Genomic DNA, 25,312 nt, shown 5'->3' with positions numbered 1-25,312 from the left:
CAAGAGGCCAGAACGCAGGGTCAGGGAGCACGAGTACACGGACAAGAGGCAAGAATGCACAGTCACGGGGCATGAGGACACGGACAAGAGGCCAGAACGCCCAATAGGGGCATGAGGACACAAACGGGGAGCAAGAACACAGTCGGGAGGCAAGGACCCACAGGTAGTACGCAAAAACAGACGGAGGGCATGAGGACACAGACAAGATGCATGAGGACAGTCGGGAGGCAAGAACACAGACAGGAGGCATGAGGCGGCATGCATGAGTACACAGTCTGGAGTTAGGAAGGAGCAGACCGGAAACATACACAAAACACACTTGTAAAGAGGACCGAGTTAAAAGGGAGCAAGCTATACAAAAGTTTACTTGGTACCAAGAAACTGGAGGAGGTAATGTGCTAAAACAGAAAAAACTCGACGGCAGATGCAGACTTCTGGTTCAATCCACCCAGGATCTGAAACATTTCTGTATCTATCAGAGCCTCACAAACCCTGCACAGGAACGAGCTAAAGGCACACGTCTTCAAAGAGCACTACATCGCAATGCAGTAATAGTTCAATTCAAGAACCCAGTGTCCCTCCAATCAGTTGTTGATAGTGCATGGAGCTCCGCAGTGGATAGGATTACATCTATGATTCTAAAGGCTTCAACTGCTTCATCCGAATTATTTTGAGGGCGAAAAATGGAAGTACTCCAGAGGCTGGGCTTACATCTCCCCCACCCGCCCCCAAAGAAATTAACATACTGGGGAGCCGCGGCCAACGCACAATAGGTCAAGGAAGCCAGGGGTCGAAAAAGTGTGAGAACCACTGCCCTTAACTGTCCCCTTGTCAGCTTGTGAAACCAGCAGTGTGTCAAGAGGTTACTTGATCACTGCTCATGCATTCAAGCACCAGAACAGTCACTTCAGAGACCCAGATTGTAGCTTCTCAAACAGATGCAACAACCACTCTCTGATGGAAACATCTAGCCACAGATTCTGTAACTTTAAATTCTTCTGAGGCACTAGTCTGGATCTGGAAATGTTTTCCAGCAGTACCTCTTCTCGCCGAGGGAGGGCGTCCTACGGCTCTGTGATAACGTCATCTACAGATACGATGTCAGCGGAGCCATACAAGTCCCCTCCGGCATGCGTACATCACTTTATTCTTTTCTGCGCGGCAGTGTGGTCCGGAGAAGCGCATCTCTGGGTTTTTTAGGTCTGCTGTGACAAACATCTGTCGTCTGAAACGGTTTGCTCTGTGCCCTCTAAGTTCAAGTCTGGTAGTCCTGTGCTCGCAAGATGTCTGGTAGGGACCCACAGTCTATCTGTATGTGGTGCTTGGGTGAGCACAACACCGACACGTGTGAAGCCTGTCAGCGGTTGAAACCGAAGGCGCTGCGGGAGCGACGCATGAAGCTTCTCACCGTGCGGTTGTTGCAGAAACCCCGCTCACGTCGTCGGTCTTCCTCCCGGGCCAGAGGTCGTTCCCTGGAGTGCTGCTATTCACCCCGTGGTCAACGGCCCTCGTTTCTGTCGACATCACACGGTAAGCGGTGACGCAAGAGGCCCAGCACTCTACAGCATATTCAACTTAGGCTTCGGCGTAGCTCTCGAGCCTTCCAATTTCCTTTGGAGCTGGAGCGACCTGGAAGCAGATGCAGGAGTACAATGAAGCACCCCATCGGGTCTTTGAGCCCTAGTCTCCCTCTGGAGCACCTGTGTGCCCCATGAAAGTTGTAGGTGCCATAACTGCATCATCGCCGGCAGGTTCGCCCTCGGCAGCAGTTCCAGCCTCAGATTCTGATGCTCCTGTGCCCACAGTACTTCGGGACCGCCAATGGCATCGGGCGACTCCGGCACGACGTCGGTTGGCTCCGGCGAGTAGCTGGTTGTCATTACTGTGCCGGTAGACTCTGAGCTGGAGTCAGTGTGCACTGTGGAGCCGGCACGACTCCAGACGCAGAAACTAGCTCACGTCTTTCTTCCACCCCAGGTGGACGTCAACACGGCATCGTCTCCATGTGGTTCGTCGTTTATGGAGTCGTTTGCGGCACCTGTCATTTCTGTAGATGAACCACGAGACCGGTTAAGGGAAGGTCATGAAGCGATGACCCCCTTGGAACAGCCAAGGACCCCTTCTGGCTTGGATAGTGCTTCCTCTTTTGTCACCACCTGGCCTTGCCTCAGAAGCTAGTTCCTCTTTGGCAGATGTTTTGCCTACTGTGGAAAAGGCTACAGACCCTCTTATTGAGGCCCTTCATCCCGGCCAGTCTGGTTTGAGCCGATGCTTCCTTTTTGTGAGGCCTTAACTGACATTTTATCTGGGGCATGGGAAAAAACGAAGTCGGGTGTACCAGTGGACCCCATTATTGCTCACATATACTGTCCTGCCCTTGGTGACTCCGCTTGCCATGTTCGACACCTGCCCACTGATGCTTTGTGTTTCAGGCCATTACAGCATCCCGTGAGATGGAGAACCTTCCTAATTCCCCCCTTGATACAGACTCCAGGGAACAGGATTCTTGTGGGAAGCTGATTATTTCTTCAACCAGTGCGGCATTATGCTCCATTAATACGATCTGCATCCTTGGACGTTTTCTACATGCCCTATGGGAGTCTTTGGGTCAATTTCTACCCTTGTTCCCTGAGGCTAACCGGGTTGAGTTACAGCAGTTGATATCCAATGGCAGTCTGGTATCCAGACTGCTCATCAAGTGTGGAATGGATTTCACTGACTCCATTGGACGGGCTGTGGTGTCTGCTGTGGCACTGCGCCGGCATGCATGGCTCAGGGTGTCTGTATTTTCGGAAGCTATCCTGTCCCTCTTGATTGGCCGGCTATTTTATTGGGTTCATCTTGTTGGAGCTCAAGGGGTTACAGCCCTACACATGTTTCGGTCTAGTAGGGAAGGTTCAGAACCTTAGCTTGTCTCCTTAAGTTGTCAATTTGTGTGGATGGGGGTACCCTGTTATGCGGGTTTTCCACCTTTTTGTCTGGGTGACTCAGTTCGCTATGGGAGTTGAGGTTCCTCGAGACGTTTTGGGTCAGTATAACCTTTGATGGTGTTTGTTTTTACGGCCGTGCGGATTCAATGTTATAACTCCTCATGGCTGGTCGCTTGTAGTATGGACTTTTCAGGTCCTTTACTTCCCTTTATTCAGCCACAGAAGTGGATCTTTAAAAGTTGGGTAAAGGTTTATGTCCAGCCTCCGCTGTTGTGCTTTGTGGTGCAGAAGTTTAAGCACTACTTCTTTCTTACTGAGATCCGGATTTGACTATTTTTAATCTCCGGATGGTTCTTACAGCTGCACAGCTGTTTTGTATTCCTCTGACGAGGAGCTTAGTCCCAAGAGTTCATAACTTTTATGGTATAAGTCTTACTCTGTGGAGTATTTGTTTGCTAATTTATAACTTGTATGTTTACTACTTACGTGGTATATTTGTTTGCCATTATATTGGTCCTCTTTGGACTGCATTATATGGCCTTTATGGTGGGCTCATAGCCATTATTTTTTCTTTGTCTCCTGTCTGGTTATTCAACCAAGGTTTTCAGCACAGTTTTTTTTTTCCTGGTGCGGACTGCATATGTATTAGGAGTATTTTGATCTTCATAACCATTAATATATTCTTTGGAATACAGGGGGTTATGGATCCCTCCTTTCTTGGAGGGCTTAGGTAATTCCTTTGTTCAATCTTAGAACATGGCAATGTAAGCTCAATGCCTTAGACTTTCTGAAAGGCAGTGTCTGCAATGGTTAAGGCTGTTTCGGTCATGGGCTACATAGGAGATTTTTTAGTATAAGGTCTTCTCCTACAATGGTCTTGCATGTGTTTTTCTGGTTAAGGTTCGATATTACTGGTCTTTTTTGAGGTATGTTTCTAATTTTCCTTTCAGTACTTAACAGTCCTGGAGAAATCTTGGCTGTTGCTTCTTCAAGAAGTGTAAATGATATGTATACAGTCGTTTGTAGATGTTAGTACCAGTGGACTAACACAATTTTGTAAGATCGCAAGTGTGATCGTATGTGCGTGCTGGTGGCAAGGGTGGCATTATCTTAATGTCAGGTTACCTGTGGTTGATACTACTTCAACAATATTATAAAATGTGAACTGGTTTTTCAGTTTTATTACGCCATGATGTACGCATGGCTTTGTGTATGTGTTACACATGTTGTTTTAAAAAAAGAGGAAGAAAACAGTGAGTTTTTTTGTGTAGGATGCGGTTGCTTCTCTTTCCTCATTTCCTTTTGGTGCCTCGAGGCATCCATGACTCAAGGTAATGTTCGGGCTGTCGGGCCATGGCACTGAAGGCCATGTGGGGACAAGTCTGGCAGGGGACATTGACCAGCGAGATTCCGTGATTTGTTAGGCCACTCGGAGTCTCTAGTGGATAATACCGGATGGATGTGTGTATGTATATGTGTATGCATGTGTATGTAGTGTGTACATGTGTGTATGTGTGTATGTATATATGGATGTATGTATATTTCTGATGGTTACTTCTGCCTGTGGATTCCTCACCTTATGAATACCCCCTGCGCCAGCATTCCACGGGAAATTCTTTCCTAGCTCTCCCACGTCGACGAGAATGTCACAATAGCACGGCTCCACTCATGACACCGTATGATGTCATCGGAGCCATAAGAGGACCTCGTCAGCGTGCTGACTTAAGTTCCCTATTTTTCGCGCCGTCGACGTTTAACGGTTTTTCTTAGGGCTCACCATTTTCTTCGAGGAAAACTTTGTATCTCTAGTTGGCTCCTGCTGGCCACTTCCAGAAAGACCGGGTTTAAGCCCTGCAGAGTGTGTGGTGGGCATATGTCAATCACGGACCCGCATGAAGATTGCCTCTGGTGTTTATCGTCGGATCATGACGTCGAGGAGTGTTGAAGCTGCAGGAAGATGAATCCGAAGGCCCTTAAGGAGCATGAAGCTAAATTGTTTAACGACATAGCCAAAAAGGAGAAGGGAGGTCGTAAGAGGGCGAAGTCTTCGTCGTCCCATACATCGAAGTCGAAGAAACCTTAGAAGTAAGTCCAAGAGGAGGCATGGCTCTCGACACTGTTCTTCGAAGACCAGGGCCTCGAGGTAGAGGTCGCCGACTCCGGCTGAACAGCCTCGAACAAAGGACTTAGTTTCTCCATCTCCTTCTTCTCCTCAGGTGATGCCGGTTCCATCTCCAGATCCGGTATCGCTGGCTTCGAAAAGCTCTTCGCAGCATGGAGACTCACTGACTCCAGCAATGTCTCCGGTGCCTAGGGAGTTGACTCCAGGCCGGGTGACTTCTCTGCTGCGGGCTCCGTCCCCGGCTCCGCAGCCTCCCGCTTGACTTCAGGAAGATACGGATCCATATCCTGCTTTTCCCGCTCCTGGGTCAGACTCGTCGCATTTTCTTAATGCGATGTTTGGCATGTTTGCCAGGGCCTCTGCTCTATCCGGTGCGCCTTTGGGCCCCGTGGGTCCTTTGGCCTATAACTTGGGTGTAACTCAATTTTATCCCCAGGCACCCTTTATGCCTTTCTTGGCGTCGACTCCGGCTTGGCATTTCGCGGCACCGAGGTCCTCCACTCCGGCTCCACGGACTCGTTCGGCTGTTGGCTTCGCCTCGAGTTCGATCGCCGTCGAGGTTCGAAGCCAATGCTCCTCCGTCGACGTCGTTGATTGCTTCACCAAAGTCGAATGTGGCACCACCGACGTAGATTCCTAAACAAAGCTCTAGGAGGGAGGCGCAGAGGATCCTTTAAGAGGAGGAATATGCACCGAATAAGGAGGAAGGGGAGATAGTTGATTCTATGGATGAGTTTGAGGGCCTCCACGAGGCGAGTGGCTTAGATACCTCCGAGTATAATCTCCTATCTGCGAATGCTGGTGTTGTGCAAGACATTGCTCCTTATCATGTGGTCATAAGGAAGGCGGCTGATTTGCTTGGTTTACAGCTTCCCTCGGCTGAGGTGAAATATAATATTCTTACGGAAGTTCCTAATACTTCTACTTCCACTACTGAACCGTTGCTCTCCTTTACGGATGCTTTGACTGAACCAACAATGGAGGTGTGGCAGAAGCCTTTGTCTGCTCCTGCGGTTTCTTGCTCCATCGCTAGAAGGTACAGGCCTGCTCCTGGTGATCCGGCTTTTTTATCCTCTCATCCTACGCCGGAAAATCTAGTTGTCCAGGCTTCTTGGAAGCAATCTTCTGGTTCTTTCCGTACCATTTTTGGTTATAGGGATTCTAAAAAGATGAAGCAGGCGGCAAAGAAAGTGTTCTCCAAGTATGGCCCTTAAATGCACTAATGCTACCTGTCTTCTTGGAAATTATATCCATGCTTTAATGGACTCCGTCACGCAGTTAGCTCCTAAGTTGCCTGAGGAGCATCAGGCTAATTTCATGGAAGTCCTTTCTGATTCGCAGGCTGTGGCACATCAGGTGATTCGATCAGGCCTGGACACTGCTGACTCTGTAGCTCGTGTGATGGGATCTTCTGTGGCTGCAAGGAGGCAGGCTTGGCTTCGTTAGTCTGGTTTCTCACCTGATGTTCAGGCGACTTTGCTGGTTTTGCCCTTTGGGTCGAAACTCTTTGGTTCAAAGGCGGACTCCGCCTTAGAGCGTTTTATGGACAGCAGGGCTACTGCAAGGTCTCTAGGCCTCCAGGTGCAGTCCAGAGGATACGGCTACAAGCGGTATCGTGGATTTGGGAGATGGGCTTCCTTTCGTGGCCGTCAGCAATCTCAATAGGGCCAGCAACAGCAGAATCCCTTATACAAATCCTACAGAGGGAGGAATAAAAGAAGCCTCAGGGGTGCAGCTCGACAACAATCCTCCTCATCTTACTCTACTTCCCCTCCCACCACCGTTGGTACATCAGGAAAGCAGTTCTAGATCCCCCGTCTTAGAACATGTTGGTCCAGTTGGAGGTCGGGTGTCCCATTTTTTACAAGAGTGGAGACTGATCACATCAGATCGTTGAGTCTTGAATCTTGTAGAGAATGGGTACGCCCTTCCCTTTTTGGAGTTTGTTCCTCCTTACCCTCCTCGCCAGGGTTGGTGCTCAGAGGACCACTTACTTCTTTTACAGCAGGATGTTCTTACTGTGCTACAGAAAGGTGCGATAGAGGTGGTTCTGGAGCAGGAAAGGGGTCAGGGTTGCTACTCCTGGTATTTCCTGATCCCCAAAAGGATGGTCGCTTAGGGCCGATCCTGGACCTCAAGATTTTGAGCCTTTACCTCAGACAGGAGAAGTTCAAAATGTTGACCTCGGTCTAACTTCCGCACCTTGAGTCTTTACAAAGGTGATGGCGGTGGTAGCGGCTCATCTCAGAAGGTCAGGGGTTCCTGTTTTCCCCTACCTGGACGACGGGCTGTTGAAAGCAGAGTCGCCAGAGTTGATTTCGTACCACTTGCAGGTAACAGCTCATCTGTTGTTGTTCAAATTGTGTTTCTCTATAAATGTACCCAAATCTCACCTGGTGCCTTCTCAGCGCAGCCTTTTCATAGGGGCAATACTGGACTCTTCTGTGTCTCGAGCATTCCCTCCTCCACAGAGGATTCTCGACATTCAGGAAATCATTCCTTTATTTCACGATGGAGCGGTTGTTCCAGTCCTGAAGGTTCTTCGCCTGCTCGGTCTGTTCGCTTCCTGCATTCTGTTGGTCAACCATGCATGCAGGCACCTGAGGGCACTCCAGTGGTGCCTCCGCAGGCAGTGGTATCAGCACAACGGAAATCTCGGGGAGAAGGTCAAGATCTCCAGAGAAGCTGCAGCGGAGCTGATTTGGTTGAGTGTCCAGGGCAACCTGTCTCAAGGAAAGCCCTTTCAGCCTCCTCCACCGGTAGCCACAGTGATCATGGATGCCTCCACTCTAGAGTTGGGTGCTCATCTGGGGGATTCGGAGGTCAAAGGTCTTTGGTCTCCAAAGGAAAGGTTCTTCCTCCCTTCCCGGTCAGTCGGTTCAGGTCCTGACGGACAACACTACCGCAATGTGGTATATCAACAAACAGGGAGGTGTAGGGTCGCTTCGTCTGTTTAGAGGCTCTGCGGCTCTGGTCCTGGGCTCAGAACTATCGGATTTGTGTGTTTGCAAATCATCTGGCCGGTGTGCTGAATGTTCGTGCGGACAGTCTGTCGGCGTTATTCGGCCGATCACTAGTGGCGGATTCATCCGGAGGGGGTCCATTGCATCTTTCAGATGTGGGGGTCTCCTTGGTTTGACCGGTTTGCCACTCACGAGAACACGCACTGCCTGTCGTTCTTCAGTCTTCAGTTTCCGATGTGGGGAGCGCTGGGGGAAGCGCTTCAGTTGGATTGGAGCGCACAGCTCCTTTACGCGTTTCCTCCCATACCCTTGATTCCTCGGTTTCTGAGGAAGATTCGCCAAGACCGGGCCCAAGTCATATTGATTGCCCCAGATTGGCCAAGAAGGGTGTGGTACACAGATCTACTTCACCTCGCGTCGCACCCTCTGCTCAGTCTCCCTCTCAGGGCAGACCTCCTCTCGCAGTCCCAGGGGCAGGTTCTTCCCCTCCACCTCCAGAGCCTGCACCTTCATGCCTGGAGATTGAACAGGGCAACCTGAGTTCCTTCTCTCTCCCGCTGGATATAGTGGATGTTATTTTATCATCCAGGTGACACTCCACTAAGTCACTTTACTCTTCCAGATGGTCCAGATTTGTTAGGTGGTGTGGAGAGAGACACATTGACCCTTTGAAGACCCGTTTGTCTAATATTCTGGAATTTTCACTTTCTTTGGCACAGCAAGGTTGTACTGTGGCTATTAAGGGCTGTTTGTCAGCCTTGTCTGCTTTTCTATGTTTGCCGGACCAGCTGTCTTTATTTAAGTCCTCCATTGTCATGAGGTTCATTAAGGGCCTTACAAATAAGTTCCCTCCCACACGTTTCATTATGCCTCAGTGGGATTTGAATCTTGTTCTTACCTTTTTAATGGGTTCTCCGTTTAAGCCTCTTCATACTAGCCCATTGAGGCTTCTTTCTTTTAAAACGGTTTTCTTGATTGCCATTACCTCGGCTAGGAGGGTAAGTGAGCTTCAGGCTCTTAGTTCGAAACCTCCTTTCTTGACCATTCATGCGGTTAAGTTGGTTTTAAGGACCAGGGCTGCTTTCCTTCCCAAGGTGGTTACCCCTTTTCATTTGGGACAGTCCATTACTGTACCTACCTTTTATCCTCCCCCTTCCAAGGAGGAGGAGAGACTGCATCGTTTGGACCCTAAGAAAGCTGTCAGCTTTTACTTGGATCGGACAAGAGATCTTAGGCTGGACGAACAGCTCTTTGTGGGCTATGTTGGGAAGATGAAAGGCTAGGCTGTGCACAAGAGGACTCTCTCCAGGTGGATTATCTTGTGCATCAAGATTTGCTACGCCTTGGCCAAGAAGGACCCTCCTGAAGGTATCAGAGCTCATTCCACCAGAGCTAAGTCTACTACTTCTGCTTTGACTAGAGGTGTTCCTCTTGATGATATTTGTAAGGCAGCAACTTGGGCCTCCCTTTACACCTTTGCTAAGCATTACTACTTGGACTCTGAGGTTAGGAGGGATGGCCATTTTGGTCTAGTCAGGTGGACACCCTCCTCCAGGAGAGGTACGGCTTTGGGAATCTATTCATAAGGTGAGGAATCCACAGGCAGAAGTATCCATCAGAAGAACAAGTTACTTACCTTCGGAAACGCTTTTTCTGGTGGATACAGTTTCTGCCTGTGGATTCCTCACTGTTGTCCACCTGCTTCTACCAAAAAATGTTTTATTTTAATGTCTTAATCATGTTGATATTTTAATAATGAGAAATGCTTATTCATTTGCCATTTCTGTCTTTATTGATTATGCATTTGTGAATTTATGTGTATATATTTGGTATGCTATGTTTGCATTTGAAAATGTGTCGGTCCGCCCGTTTGCCTCGGTGGCACGGAAGAAATGGGTGGAACTGACATCAGCACGCCGACGAGGTCCTCTTATGGCTCCGATGACATCATACGGTGTCGCGAGCGGAGCCGTGCTATTGTGACGTCCTCGTCGATGTGGGAGAGCTAGGAAAGAATTTCCTGCTGAATGCTGGCGCAGGAGTTATTTATAAGGTGAGGAATCCACAGGCAGATACTGTATCCACCAGAAAAAGCGTTACTGAAGGTAAGTAACTTGTTAATATGGATATGTGTGTGTGTGTGTGTGTGTGTGTGTGTGTGTGTGTGTGTGTGTGTGTGTGTGTGTGTATGTATGTATCTATCTATCTTTGTGGCTAGATTTTATACATCTGACATATATGGGGAAACCTATACCAGATTCAAAGGTGTTTAGTGTAATTTCTTAACATCTTAACAATGTATGATCTAACCTTTGGGTGGTCATTTTGTTCAAGCAAGTGCTCTGTACACCAGGGAGGTATTCTTTTTCTCCTTTCATGGTGTATGGATTATGTCTTCAGTTTTGTATCAAGGCTCATTTATCTTAGTATAATGGAGATGAGTCCTGGGGAGGGGTGGTCCATCATATGGATTTTCCCAGGACGGTTCTTTGCTGATATTTCTTCATTGATGTGAAGAATTGATGGGAAAAAATGTGGCCTAACGGCTAGGGCAGTCAACCTCAGAGCTGGGGAACCGGGCTCAAGTCTCGGCAGGGAAGCTCAACATTCTGCGATTCTGGGCAAATACCTTAATCTCCCTGTGTCTAACAAAAATGAATGCATTCGTATGTAACGTAACTGGTGCTCATGTAAAGCGCTCTGATACCTCTGGGTCTAGTTAGTGCTATACAAAACTCCCCTTCCCCCCCCCCCCCAAAAAAATACTGATTACAAGACTTTTGTCTTGGACTTGACCATTTTGGGTCCACTAGTTCTTTCCCTTTGGGGATAGATGATAGTATTTGATGACTGTATGATAGGTTATTAGGGTTCCCCCCCCCCCCCCTTCCCTTCTTCCTTAGGATTCGGTTTTTTTCAGGCCTATGGGGTGGTTTATTATTTATATAGTTTTTGATAGTTATCATGGGTAATATTAGGAGTCTGGCTCTTTTCCTACTATTCCTACGTACATTTAGTCGGTTATTGGTTTTGACCGGCGGGTTCTCTTTGAGAAATGTTGTAGGATTAGTTCGCAGACCCGCCTCCGATTGGTGTAGCTATGCTTTTTAATTAAAAGTTAAATCTGCGGCTAGATGTCTCTATCTGATGTACAAGTTAGTTACCTTCGGTAACATAATATCTGGTAGAGACACAGGCAAGCCGCAGATTCCTTAACCCCCTGCCTATCCTCCCCGTTCTGCAAAAGACCTATGAGACAAAGGGATATACCCTGTATCAATTCTGGTTCGTATACCAGTGGTCGCTTTCCCGCGTAATGGTGACTCTACAGACATACTGTTTCATAGATCTTATATTGGTATAACCTTACCTTTCACTTCCATTGGTGAGTAGTCAATAGAGTGGAGGGTGTTCCCCTTTTTAAGGATGGTTTTGCTCTGGGGTGTAGGGTTCACGTAGCCTTAGTATTGTTGCTTAATAAGGGGTTTTTACCATAAACTCTTTGGATGGTATTGGCATACTATTTAATGTTCGTAATTTGTGTTTTTAAAAATAAAAAATAAACTATTTCTGGGCACATTGTTTCCATGGCCAGTTTCTAGGGTGGCTATGCATTCTGGCGTGCGCATTTTCACAGAAGAAACTGACGTCCGCTTATATGGCTCCACTGTCATATCCGGAGACAATGTCATCACGGAGCCATACAAGGGCTTCCCCCGGCGCGCAGAGGTACTGCTAGAAAAAATGTCCAAATCCAAATTGGCACTTGGGGAGAATTCAAAATTAAGGAATCTGCGGCTAGACTGTCTCTACCAGATATTACGTTACCGAAGGAAAGTAACTTGTACAATAGGCAGAAACTCTAATGGTGTATCAAGTCAGCTGACTATTTGACACTTTTTGAAAATAATTAGTTATCATGGGCCAGAAGAATCTAACCTTGTCAAAATGCAATGACAAGGCTACAATTAAATGACTGATTCAAATGTTTTTTTTTTTTTAAATCAACCTATTTTACTAAACTACTAGAATAACAATGTGTGACACTGCTTTGCTATGTCTACATGCCAAAATATTTTGGCATTGATTTAATCAAACTCTAATGTAATGTAACCACTTAACATAATTGACAAGAAATATCACTTGCAGCTTGCCTTTCAAAGCAGAGAGAGAAATAAATCGGGCTCATGTAAACTCATCACTTCACACTGAACCTTTTAGCAGTAGCATTTAAAAACATACAGCACACCCTCTAGTACATTGGCGTAGAGAGGCTACATGAAATGTACAAATGGAATGCACAGAAAATATACAGGTTTTAGTCTGCGGTTTCAAAGCACTCACTGGCTTCTGCATATCCCAAGTCCAACACGAGCGCAAACTTGGCATCTGCTCTCTAAGAAAATGATGCTTTGATTTCCTCTCCCTAGCTGCAGTGATAATGACCTGTTTGTGTCGCCTGCATATTCCTTGCCATCAAATCTATGCCTAGTTGTTTTGCAGTCCTGACTGAGGCATTGCTCCAGTGTCCACACTTTAGGCTGATGACCGCATTCTTTGAAACTACTCTAAGGGCCTGTTTAAGATGCTTAATCATTCTTTCGTTGCCTTCTAGGAACATTGGATCCACACTTGTCCGGCTTGCTCTGGACTGCCATGTTGATATCGCTGACTATAGTCATGGTCCTTCCAAAGCCCCATGGAATCCGGGCTCTCATAGCCTCCACTATTTTAAGGCTAATCTTTTCTGTGGGTCTGCAGCCAACTCTATTTCTTCTGGGGGCTTTTAATGTAAGTATGAAGCAACTTTTCAGTTATTTCATAGACCAGTTATTTTTAAGGTTTTCAGCTTCTCCCAGTCCATCCTCACCCACCCACACAAGTGGATGTTCTAACTTTGAAGCTAAAGTCCCTATACGGTATCATGTAGTCTTGGAGCGCCTTCACCAACATGATTTGTGGAGAATTCTTTAGTACCAAAATCTAAAGCACAATTAGACATTGTAGTTTTTCCTGAGTCAAAGTAGCAATGCTTTGGTTGGCAGTCACTAGCAGGGCAGATTGAAATAGCTTTTCTACACTAAAGCTGTATCACCCCGGCTCCCAATGTATCGTAGAGGAGAGAAAGTACACGTCAGTGCCAGCTGGAGGGGATAAGAGTGGGCAAAATAGGGGGTGGGGTGGCAAAGTATTTTTTTAAAAAAATGCGTATCTCCTTGTGCTGCAGCCGCCTCCCTCTCTTCTCCGTCATTGCTGAAGCACACAGGATCCCCTAATCCATTTGCAGAGTTGATTGGTCTGAGCGCCGTGGTTCGGTGCTCAGACTGGGACAGGGAGCCTGGGCATTTTCCACACCGAGGCTGTTGGGTGAGGAACATACAAACTGCGCAGGACTGTTTGGTCGGCTCGAGATGGCCGGCCAAGCAACCCTGCGCTCGTAGTGTGCACAGTCCACTCCTCCTCCCTGAGCCACCAGCCCTGGCATAACCCAGCCCGCAGATAAATTAAATAACCTTGTTATTATCAAAGTATTTTCCCTTTTCTCTGGCTCTGAGAGCAGTGGGGTGATGCTCCTCTGCCTTAGCGGAGAAGCCGCCCCTGCGCGACGTGTAATAAAATGATTGAGATGGTAGATTGCAGGTGTGTGCCTGGGGGATGCTTACCAGTACATTGGCCTGACTTGATTGTTCCATCAGAGCATGCTACTGCCGTATCGGCCCCTTGGAGCTGGGGAAGCAGGTTTGAGTCTCTGCGCCGGCTCATCATGTGATTCGGGGCAAATCACCTAATCTCTCTGTGCCTACGAAAAATGAATGTGTCCTTAAGTAATGTAACTGGTGTTTATGTAAAGCACTCCAATACCTTTGGGTTGTGTTTGCGCTATATAAAACTGCAAGAAACAAAGGAAGGGTTCCAAAATAGATTTTGAACATGACCAGGTTCTAACAGATAAATTGACTGTCAGACATAATGTTGCTACGCAGTGATGTGCAGAGCTGCCGTACTCTGACCATCTTTACTCCCTGTGTATTTTCCCACTGTCTTGGATGTCCCTTGCGGCGCCCCTGTAAGCCATGCTATGGGAAGGTGTCTCCTACTCAAGCTCCTCAACTTATGGTTCCACCAGAGCATGCTGCTCTGCAGACAGAGTTTGATGTGTAATTGAGTGACCTATTGGTCTTGTCAAGTTCTCTTCCACATACCCAACCTGGCAAAGTCTCCCTTGGTGCGGGTGCATGGGTGTTTGCTAGCGCTTTGGACGAGTGACAATTTATCCTCTGCAGCTGAGAAGCATTTGTTGCTAGCTCAGGCTTTAGGGTGTTCCCATGCTGGTTGCGCCTAGGAAGCTTAGCTAACTACTCATTTCTTGCTATAGCAAGACCCCAGGCATATATCAGTTATACTACGGCATGTTTGTCGAGTACTGTCTTCTTTGGGAGAAGCACAGACCTGGTAGAGAGAAACTGTCCCTTCTCCGGTATCCTTTAAGGGTTAGACTGAGGAGCTGTCTTGTCTTGTACTAAAAACATGGCCACGCAGGCCCTCCATAAATGGCAAGGCCTCTGTCACTTCCTGCTGGTTTCTTGCATCGGTGCAGGTTCAGGATGGCTTGGTTAGTTCTTGAGGTCCTAGAAACTCTCTGGCCCCCTGCCTTTCCCAGGAGTCAAAGTCCTGTGTGGTCCTCAAGTGGGATCCTGTTGTGTTTTTACACTCATCTTGCCCAGCGGTGCAGAGGTGCTGTGGTACAATGGGGGAGGGGGTACTCTCTGACATCCGTGTTGTCACAGCGCCGAGGGGGTTTCTGGTCAGCACCGGTGCAAGCGCCGTTTCTCTCCTTCCACAGTGCCTGGAGAGTGCAAATAGTATTACGGGAACAGTAGGCCACTCATCTTGTTAACAGACTGAGAAGTTTTCTTCAGAAATGTGCGCTACTATTTTTACTTTATTTTGTAAGTGTAAACTTGGACTGAAGAGCGCTGTGCAGTGTTTGAGAGTGGGTGAAATATGGACAGCTTCACTGCCATAAGTAAAGAAATTAAATTTTAAAAAAAACTGTCTTCTGGCTTCCATGCACTGAACATAGTTTAAGGTGGTTCTGTTCCAAGCCCTCCACGAAAATCTGTGGCCTGTCCCTCCGCCCTCTCCAGCCCTCCCAGAATTCACACATTATTCCTGTGTGCTCGCCCCTCGTAGTCTTTGAGCTTCGCCTCCAGGTCCGCCGTCGTTTGGAGCCTCTTAACTGTTATTTCCAAAGTTTTTGTAGAATTCTGGAGTTTTAGGACCAAGTCTTCCGTGGCTTATACCCTCTCCCCCAGATGTCGCAGGTCAGCTTGCAAGAGTGTCACCTCTGTTACTGTCTATTTTATGTTCTAGTGTTGTGCGGACCCCTTGTATGGCCTCCATAATATCCTGATGAGTCGGGGCACCATCTTTTGAGTGCTGCTTTGTGCCCTTAGCTTCATTTTTCTCCTCCACAGTTTCAGCTTTACAATGGGCGAATTTGTCCAATTTTGTTTGGTGTGTTTGCTTGTGCCCTTTTAATGTCGATGTTTTGCCAGAATCAGTGTTATGAAATACCACTGTCGCTTGTGCTGTTCGTACATCAATGCAAGACTCGATGTTTGATTAATGCCAGAGTGTCTCTGGTGTTTCCACAGCGTGGGGATTGTCTTAGTCTATGAGAGCCCTTTGAATTAACTCCGGGTGATCATCCATTTTCCCCCAACCAGTACACTCAAATTGACGACGCATCAGGGGACTTTGGGCCAGAATTATTACGGAGTGCGTCACTCCTATTGGGATCGCTCCCGTTCCTCCTGCGACCCCTTCTGTCAAAAGCTGCCCTCTTACAAATGGGCCTTTACCTCCATATAGATCATGCAGCTCGTTTTGACTTGGCCTCTTGTCTCCCAGTGGAGCCTGTTCGAGATCTGTGCTCCTCCCCTCTTTATTCGGTCTGTCTTGTGCTGAGAATCTACCCATTTTCCCTTTTGTGGGTCGCGGAGGAGGTGCGCTCGCAACGGTATTTCCTTCAGCACCCCCTGCAATTCCACGCCAACCGGGCCCGTTCCGAATCACCGCTGGCCTCAGTTCTTTCTCCAGCCACCCCTGATGCTGCGGGCCTCCTGAGATCGTGGACAGCTCCTGCTGCGTGGATGCTTTTTCTTGGTCAGGCTGGGGAGAGGGGGGTGGAAGCAGCAGGGTCATTTTCAGTCTTCACTGGGCCCCACCCATGCCGAGAATCCTCTCCTTTTCCTTTTATGTGAATCGTGGGGGTGAGGGTGCGCTCGCCATGGTATTTTCTAAAGCACCGCCGCCAATTTTGTCAACTGGGCCTATTGCGAAGAGCTGGTAGCAGCACAGCAGGCCCAAGTTATCTCACCAGCCGCCTGACGCGTGCCTTGTGAGGTCACGGACCGCTCCCAAGCAGCGCTCAGCTGTGTCTCAGCTGGTGGTTGCTGTCGTGTGGTCAGGCGGGGGGGGCTGAGCGGGAGGGTGGTCTCCTGTCTCGGGCCCCCACCTCGGGTCTTACTTATCGGCCTGTCACTTCCCCCACCTTCAATTACCCCGGGGCTCTTCGCATCAGCCGACGCAGTCTACCACTCACTGCTCTTTTTTTCTGTCAGATTGCGCTAGGAGACCGCAATTTTTGGCCCAATTAGTCCGGGATCACAGGGAAGGTGTTATTTCTGGGCGGAAACCGGATTAGTGTGTCGGATTTGTGCGGTTAGATTGTCGACTCTCGGAGCTCTACTCTGGTGCGGCCATCTTGGTTGCCAGCTGGCCAAGCCCCCCTGAACATAGTTTAAAAGCAAACGAATGAGCAAACAAATTTCACAGATTAAATGAGCAGCAAAACATTTTTGATAGTTAGAGGGTTAACTACACTACATTTCTATGGTGATTAGAGATGAAAACACTGAAATAATTAGGCCTAGGTGTGACATTCCTCTCCGCTTGCGGAGTTTTTCTCGCTACAAGTAGAGCGCAGAGTTCCTAAAAATTCAGTGGAGCAGAATTTTTCTTCTCGTGTTGCTCGCCAACGTTAAGTTGATGAGCGAGAAATTGTATTCCAGACCACTGCCAGGTGAGATTTCTCAACGTGCAGCAGAAAGAAGCAATGACCTCTTGCACTGCGCGTGGTGCAGTTCGCTCTGATGTTACAGCTCGGGACAAACACCCAGTGCTAAAAATCAGCGCGAGCAGCTTATCGTACTTGGCCACTTGTGCATTTGAGCAAAGGTAAGACTGGTGTAGAGATTAGTAGTAATCTCTGTGGTGTAGATCAGAAACTGCATGAGTGATAAATACTAACAAATGAGTGGGGAAGTAGAGAAAACATTAGGACAGTAAAATCTTATTTAGTGTGTAGAGGGTGAGATGATTTTCGGTTCTGTCCACCCTGTTGTAAATTGAATTTCTCTGTCTTTATGGACTGTAGAAATTCACTTGGCATTTGGGAAGACTATGTCCACAGAGTTCTGCAAAAATAATGCTGGTCTTTCCCAAAGTTGTTTTGGCAGCTGCTGTATTTGGAGGCAAGAAGCAGTTTGTTCAGTGTGTGCTACAAGAAATGGATCCGGCATTCACTAAAGTGTTTTTGTACTCGGCGGGCAAGGGTTCTTGCTTCATAGAGTCCTGTGCTTCCTCTAGTCAGGTCTCGTATTTAGCCCTTGCACCAAGATCAGAGTAGATACTTCTCCCCCCCCCACAACCCACCCTAGAGTGCTCTACCTTCTATTCTTTGAGGGTAATCTACATACAGTAAGTAAGTAACTTCTACTTGTAAAGCGTGAACATATCACCCCCTTAAGGGTTTCAAGGCGCTGGGGGCCGTGGGTGAGATTAAGTGAGCTATTTCCCAGAGGCACATGATGCTGACCTGCCTCTGGCGTATGGGTTCGAAACCTGAATACCGCGGTATGGAATCAGCCTCTCCGGCCGCTGGATAACGCCTCTTTTTGTTTGTGGACAACCTGTATCCTCTCTCTCTCTCTCTCTCTCTACCCTTTTGGACTCTTACATCGGTCTTTAGATTTCTGCCTTCTCCACTTGCCTACAGGATTCCAGTGGGAATTTATTCACTCAGAGAAGTTAGGCCCCACAATGCATCCTTTAGTTTGTGTTGGGCATCTTTTCCTTTGTGCCTTTTTGCATGTGCTCCCTTGCTAACACTTATGCTGATTTCCTCTGCAGGTCTGTAATAAGATCATTTTCCTGATGAGTTTTGTTGGTAACCGGGGGACCTTCACAAGAGGGTATGGAGCGATGATTCTAGATGTGGAGTTCCTGTATCATCTCTTGTACCTGTTGATCTGTGCCATGGGAGTCTTTGTCCATGAATTCTTCTATAGCTTGTTGGTAAGTAAACTGCCCCTACCCCCATAACTTAATCTCCTTACATTGTACTTCAGTTTATCACCCCTCTTCCCTAAGCGCACGACCCTACATTTAGGTCTAGTCTTTGCATGCCAACCTCTTCTCAATCCCTCGTCCCTTCACACACATTTGCACTATTTTTTGAGCTCCTGAATGTAACCCACACAGTGAAATGAAATGTGTATATACGCAACTCACCCTTTTGTGACTGATGTTTGCAGCAGTTTATATCCCTTTTTTGAGCTAACTTAAGATGCTAAAAACACAAACCATAAACAATTTGCAGTTCAGGGAAGCTCCTGGTATCCCCATTAAAAGGCCATAGTCCATTTTCTGTCCTATGGTGTGCTGTAGGTTTGAGAACTCGGTGTGTACCATCTGTAGTGATGTATACCATCCATTGATGGATCGAGGAGTTTGTCCATTGTATGGGGAAGTCACATACCCTATCTATCCCATAAAGGTGTGGTCATAATGCTTAAAGCAGAAGTACTCTGTTATTGGGCATCACATATTTCTGATGGATACTTCTAACTGCAGGTTCTACACCTTGTGAATATTCCCCCGAAGCGTCAGACTGGATCCAGTGTTTCAAAACCCACACTCCTATGCACCAGTAGGTGGAATAGTGAGGCTCCACCCCACCACCGTTCCTCTCTAGAAGTGACAAGACAGGCTGCATGGAAGTTGCTACCCAGGCGCGTTGATGTCCATTGCCTTTCTTCCAGCACCTTCACACACGTACTTGAAGTTCTACTTGAATCTTCTTTTAACCAGTGTGCAAGGGATATATGTTACCTCCCAAAACAACAGCGTTTCAACCTTGTAGGGACTCTCTCAAACAAATGTCTCTGAGAGACCCCCCACAAGGTATGCTTATGGTGCCTGAAGTCCAAAGACAACGCAAGAACCTGCAACTACGACTCCCAGATGAATTTAAAGACCATACGGTACCACAAGGAGAAATACTGTCACAAACTCCAGAAGAGACTGCACTGTGACTGGATGAAGTTGAAAGGGAAATCTCATTCCTGTGGCGGATACTCTGCCTCTCTCAATTTCCGGAGAGGGTGCAATGGCGTCAATGTGCCACAGTCTTGCTCCCGGGGAGTTGATCCTGAATTTAGTCCCAATGCAACCCAAATATCTGGGTATATCAGCGATGTCGGAGCAGACTGAGACCATTAAAGAGGCCATGCTAGGCATATTTGCCACGCTTCTGGCGCCCTAAGGATTCACAGAGACCTCCAGTCAGTATTACTCCAGTGAGTTCATCCTTGGTGCAGTGTGGGCCTCTTAACCCGCCTTGAATACCACACCAGCTTCAGTGCCGACCGTGGTTTTGGTGCCACTCCCTGAGCCGGTTCCCTCAACATCCAGTGCTGATGCTGGCAGTGCCGGAGGAGGATCCACCACTCAATGTTCCAATTCCCTTTGGAGAGCAGTTATTAGGCAACACTTCTGATTGTGACACATTGGTACACATAAGATCTCATACATTACACCAGTTCTTTGGTTTTGACTTGGACAAGATCAACTTTGATTTAAAGGACACATTTGTTCCACAGTATGATGAGGATAATTGGTATGAAAAACTACAGGATGCCAGTGGCCTGGACACTGCCCAAGACATTGCACTTCTCTCCCCTCGTCCTGCTACAGCAGAGAGCTTCTCTCACCATTGTCATGCAAAGGGCTTAGACTTTCCTAGGACTGCAGCTCCCAACCATGGAAGTAAAGACCAACGTACTCCGTCTCTAGCCTGGCCAGGCCCCTACTGAACCTCTCCTGCCATTGAAAAAAGCCCGTACAGATGCCTTCCTGGGCACTTGGGGAAAGCTGTGTTCTGGGTCCTCGGGCTGTAGGCAGGTCGACACAGCCCAGCGCCGGTCGACCTTGACTTCCTGACTCAACACCCTACGCTGGAGAGTTTGGTGGTACAGGCATCCACAAGCATAGAAAACCCATGATACCTTTTCTACAATCCCTCCTGACTGCAAATCTAAACATATGGAGACCTTTGGCAAGTGTATATTCTCTTTTGCCAGCCTTGCTCTATGTTCTGTCAAAGCTAGTTGTCTCCTGGTCACTACACATGAATTGTGGGACTTGGTAGGCCAGGTCCCACTGGCAGTTCTTGGCGATCTTAAGGCATCTTTAGCCCTAAACTTCTAGAATGTCGGTCTGGCCTGGGCATGACTGACTGCTTGGGTTGGGCAATCGGCAGAAGCGTGGTGATTTTGCGTTACACCAGGAAAAGGTCTATGGGCGTCTCAGAGCATGTGCAGGCGTCCTTGATGGACATGCCATTCGATAGTTGCTGTGTCTCCTGTGATAAAAACTCTGCCCTGGAATTATTTAAAGAAAGTCATGCCACAGCACGTTCCTTGGCCCCTACCAGGCACTTACACCAACATTTTCACCCCTTTTGAGAATATGCCAGGGGTTTGCAGTATCACCAGTGCCAGACCCTGCCGCCAGCACAACGAAATTTGCATACCTTTCGTGGCTGAGGCCATTACCTCCAGAGGCAACACGGCCAGGGTGCAGCTCCGTCTCCCCCCCCCCCCCCCCCCCTCCCAAAGCACTGCCAGTCTGAAATCCATGTTTGTCTTATTTTTTGTCTTTTTGTAGATGCCCTGTGGTAGGTACAGTCCATAATTTTTCAAAGCTGCGAGACATCAATTCGGACACCTCTAAATTGTCCACCAAGACTACGTCCTCCCATTTTATTTACTCTGCTACACCTTTCACCTCCATCAGCGGGGCTGATTGAGGACCACATGTCTGTTTTGCAGCAGGAAGTGCAGGCCCTTTAGGCCGAAGGAGTCCTAGAGAGGAAGCAAGCACTGGATACTTGTAGGAGAGTAGGGTCTGCTTTCTATGTTCACCCCCACTTTTTGCTTTTGCTTTACTGGTTTTCGACTTAGATGTGGCTGTGGGCCTGCTAATCAGACCCACAGCCCTGCTGTTCTCTCTCTAAATTATACTATGTACTTTAGGTGCATAACCCATTTGGATAGGATCACCTTATTGGCCCCTGTACAGTGTACCCTAGGTACCCAGGGCATGGGTGTACCCTAGGCCTACCAGTGGCTGCAGCATGTATTATGCCACCCCTGGCCTGGCCTTCCATTTTGACACAACTGGTTGATCACTCAGCTGGGGCAAGGTCGTGTAATCACCCCTTGCTTAGGTGTAGTATTCCTATACCTAACTTGCATATAGACACATGTGTACCTATCAGTCACTCCTATGGCAGGCCTTGACAATCCTGGAGGCAGAGTGCTTGGTAACATGTGAGATGGTGCTCTAGCATGAGCTGAGCCTGTCTGCAGCTTTCGGAACCTTGTCCTTATAGCTGTTCTATGATATAGCCTACCATATACTCTTAAAGTGCCTTATAATCTTAGACGGTTATGGTAACTATGGTTTGGCTTTATCGAAACATGTCGTGTAAGGTGTCTAACACTGTGGAATAATACCCCCATGCCATTTCTGGACATGAGAATATTATTCCCCCCTTCTAGAGGGAAAGACATGTTAAAATCATACTTCAACTGTTAGCCTCTGACCAAAGCCTCAGCATCACAAAATGGATGCTGCTGCCACGACACAAGTCTGACCTCCTGCAGCTGGGAGTGATCCCAGCCAGGGAGGCCTGGACAATAGGTTTCCTGCTTGGGGAGGTGCTAGCACCTCCCCAGACAGCCTTTAGTGTATTGGGGCAGAGTGGGCTGAAAGGAATGAGACATGCCTGGGGCACACAAGGTGTTCCTTGCATAGTCCAGTTCAAACCGGCGCTGGGGCACTCCAGCCCCAGCTCTGGCGCGAAACTGGACAAAGGGAAGTGGGTGTAACCACCCCCCTCCCAGGTCCCACCCATAAGGCGTGACCTAGCAGGTATCCCAGCCCTCCAGATTAGTATAAGAGTGGGAGTTGGGCCTCAAGACTTTAGATTATCCTGAACCTGCAAAACTGAACAGAAACTCTGGACCTTCGACATTCGACGAAAGAAGAAGACTGAAGAATCTCCCTTGTAGCCAAGGAGTGGCTACCCTGTGCAAACAGGCACCATCAAGAGACTACCCTTTGCTTTGCCCACGTTCTACGAGGAACCGACTGCAGAGCCTGACCAGAGCCTTGACTTCCAGACTTCTCCGACCCTGATCCACATCGACAGCAAAGCTGAGATCCGTGGAGGCGACGAGCGACGTGGGACCGGCTACCTGGAAAAAGTGGCTAGTAACTTAAAGCGCAGCTTCTGAGGTACCCTCGAAGTTGTGCACCGGGGATTGAGAAGCCCCAACCCCAAGCACCATCTGCACCGAAGATCAGCCCCCCACACTCCACGAGTCCTGCGTGGGGCCCTTCAGCATTTTCCTGCTTGCCGCGTCTGTCCGGTTGCTTGCCCGCTGGCTAGTGGCCTTTGTGACTACGCACCCTGAAATCTTCTGCGCTGGTTTGGCTCCTCCAGACTGGCTCCCGCTTCTCTGCAAAGAAGAAGCACCCCAGACCTTCCTGGTCTGCACCAGAAGCAAGTCCTCCGTTCTTCGTGGGTTCCGCTTGCCAAGGCTTGGTGAGTCCTAGTCCAACTTCGACGCCGCCGACAGCAAGAGCCTTCGTGGGACAGCTCGCCTCCTGGTCCTGGTCGTCCTCGACGCTTCCTGGTCCTCCTGGCTGCAGCGTCAAGCTTCACCTTCACCTGCAATCTTCACGACATCGCCTGGTTCCTTCCTGGTTCCACGTGGTCACTGGCTAGTGACCTTGACTCTGTCCCTTCTGCTTGCAGGTTTCTTCTCTTCTTGATCCCAGCCTTGGGATCCACCGGACACTCTTCACTGACTGCCTGTCAGCATCTTTCTTCAGGCATCCATAGGAGTCGACGACGAAAACGACGCATCTTCACCCCTATGCACCCGCAGCCTGTGGGCTAGGTATCTTGGGTACTCCGGTGCTCATCAGGATAGTGACTATCCTAGTATCTAGTTTTCAAGTCTCAACTTCCTAGCTACTCCGGAAGTGTCCTAAATCTACCGTTTTCTAAACTGTACTATTACTATTGACTTTTACGCATTACGCGTGAGTGTTTCCACTCTGCACACGAATCCCGTGGGCCTCCCACTTCCTAACTAACGCTAGTGTAGTGTAGCCCCAGCGATTCCCTAGGCCTAGGCCTATTCTATTTCCGTGACAGTGGTTCTTATACCACTTACTTAGTATATGGTTTGCGTGGCCCCTAGGGCCTAACTGTATTACTTACCTGTGTGACTTAATGTATGCTTAAATAAGACTGTGTTGTACTTACCTCTAATCTCATAAAGAGTGCTGAGGGTTTGACTAGAATAAATACACTTTATTTTATATATATATCTGTTGTGGTGTCCTTTCATTTGGTATTCAAGGGATTATATATGGTATCACAGCTGGCTTCACATGCCATTCAGAGTTTAGCCTAAGACTGCTCTTGTCCATGCTACCACTAGGATAGCTGGTCTATAAGGTTGACTTTACAACCAATCACCATAAGGGTATTTGGACTGATATAAGGTGTACACTAGAACTAGTGACATCATACATCAGGCCAACTTCTCACAATACTATTCCAGTTACTTTCTTGTGTTTAAAGGGGGTGGAGCCTTCATCCTATTTTGGATCTCTGCCCTCTAAACCCCCTTCTGTGGAAGGACAAATTCAATGATGTTGCAGCTACTGAAACTATTGCTCTCTTGCGTCCTTAAAGTCAAACTTGCCAGATGGCGCATGCATGCTCTGCAGTGGGATCTGAAGTTCCAGTGGGCACAGCACAAGGGAAACCTATTGGATTCCATCTAGGATTTGATGGACATTGCAAAAGATCTTCAGTGGTGGCTGCTAGACTGTGATTGGGTCGGTGCCGGTCCCCTCTTTATACTTCTCAGAGCTGACCGTGGTGACACATTACTACTGGGCTGGAAGGCCATCTGAGACAGGTGGTGGTTAGAGGACTCTATTGCCTGAATGAAACCGTACTCCATATCATTTTATTGGAGTGACTTCGGGTTTGAAGCCTTTCTACCAAGCATCAAAGGGAGACTAGTAAAGCTCCTCAGACAACACTTGCGTGTAAGACTGCAAACAAGATTGGTGGAGTGAGGTCTTTTGTCCTGGGCCATGAGGAGCCTCTGCATCTATGGAGGTGGTTGGCTTGCCAGGGCATTTGCTTAGTTGTCAACCACATGGCGGGACCGCTAAAAGCCAGAGTGACCTGTCTCCGACGCCTAGCGAATGGCAGCTACACTCGCAGGAGGCACAGAGCATGTTCCAGCTAAGGTATGTGTACGTGTAAAATGCTGTTTCTTGTCTGGGAGGGTATCCTCACACCGATGATTAAGGGTTGGAGGTTCTGCCCTTCAAGTAAAGTATGTAAAGAGCCACGTTTTCATAGTTTATTTCAGAATGTTATGACTAAGCTGGTGGACGTGATGTAAACAGGGAGTATTTTCCTTGCTTTAGGAGTCGGGTATTACAAGGTGCAGCTGTCTGCTCTGGCTATTAGGTTGCTGGTTATAGTGGTGAGCAGGTGGTTTGTTGAGCAAATGGTTTGCTGAGCAGATGTCTGGTGAGGGTGTGGAAGTTGAAGCAGTTGTTCAAAAGCGTGCAGCCTGAATTGCGCAGTACTTTGTGAGTAATTTGAGCACTGTTTGTGAATGGGCATGTGGGTGCATGGAGGGTGCTGGTTAGGAGTCTGGCTGCGTAAGCAAAATTATCTGGAGCCGCTAGGAGAGCTGGGTGGAAATTCACCATAGACTGGGTTTCCTTAGTCAACGTTGCTGGTGATGAGTGCTTGGGTGGTTGTTTGGTGGGTGAGTGGAAGCCAGATGAAGACTTTCCTGAAAAACTAGTTAGAAGCAGGAAGAGGTGACCAAGTCGACTTT

The 25,312-nt window shown here is 48.1% G+C and overlaps 1 protein-coding gene across 5 annotated transcripts in view; it reads left to right on the top strand.

Moving 5' to 3' along the window:
• ITPR1 (inositol 1,4,5-trisphosphate receptor type 1) overlaps positions 1–25,312 on the top strand; it is a 1,957,366-nt gene that overhangs the window by 1,691,690 nt on the left and 240,364 nt on the right. For all 5 annotated transcript variants that reach the window (XM_085624511.1, XM_085624509.1, XM_085624508.1 and 2 more), the window contains 2 exons: positions 12,631–12,806; positions 18,213–18,377. In XM_085624511.1, coding sequence (XP_085480637.1) covers positions 12,631–12,806; positions 18,213–18,377 — 341 coding nt within the window. The remainder of the gene's footprint in view (positions 1–12,630; positions 12,807–18,212; positions 18,378–25,312) is intronic.

Source organism: Triturus cristatus, chromosome 9 (genome assembly GCF_964204655.1).
Source record: "Triturus cristatus chromosome 9, aTriCri1.1, whole genome shotgun sequence".
Taxonomy (NCBI): domain Eukaryota; kingdom Metazoa; phylum Chordata; class Amphibia; order Caudata; family Salamandridae; genus Triturus; species Triturus cristatus.
Note: the sequence above shows the minus strand (reverse complement) of the source record. Positions and strands in the feature narration are given on the sequence as shown.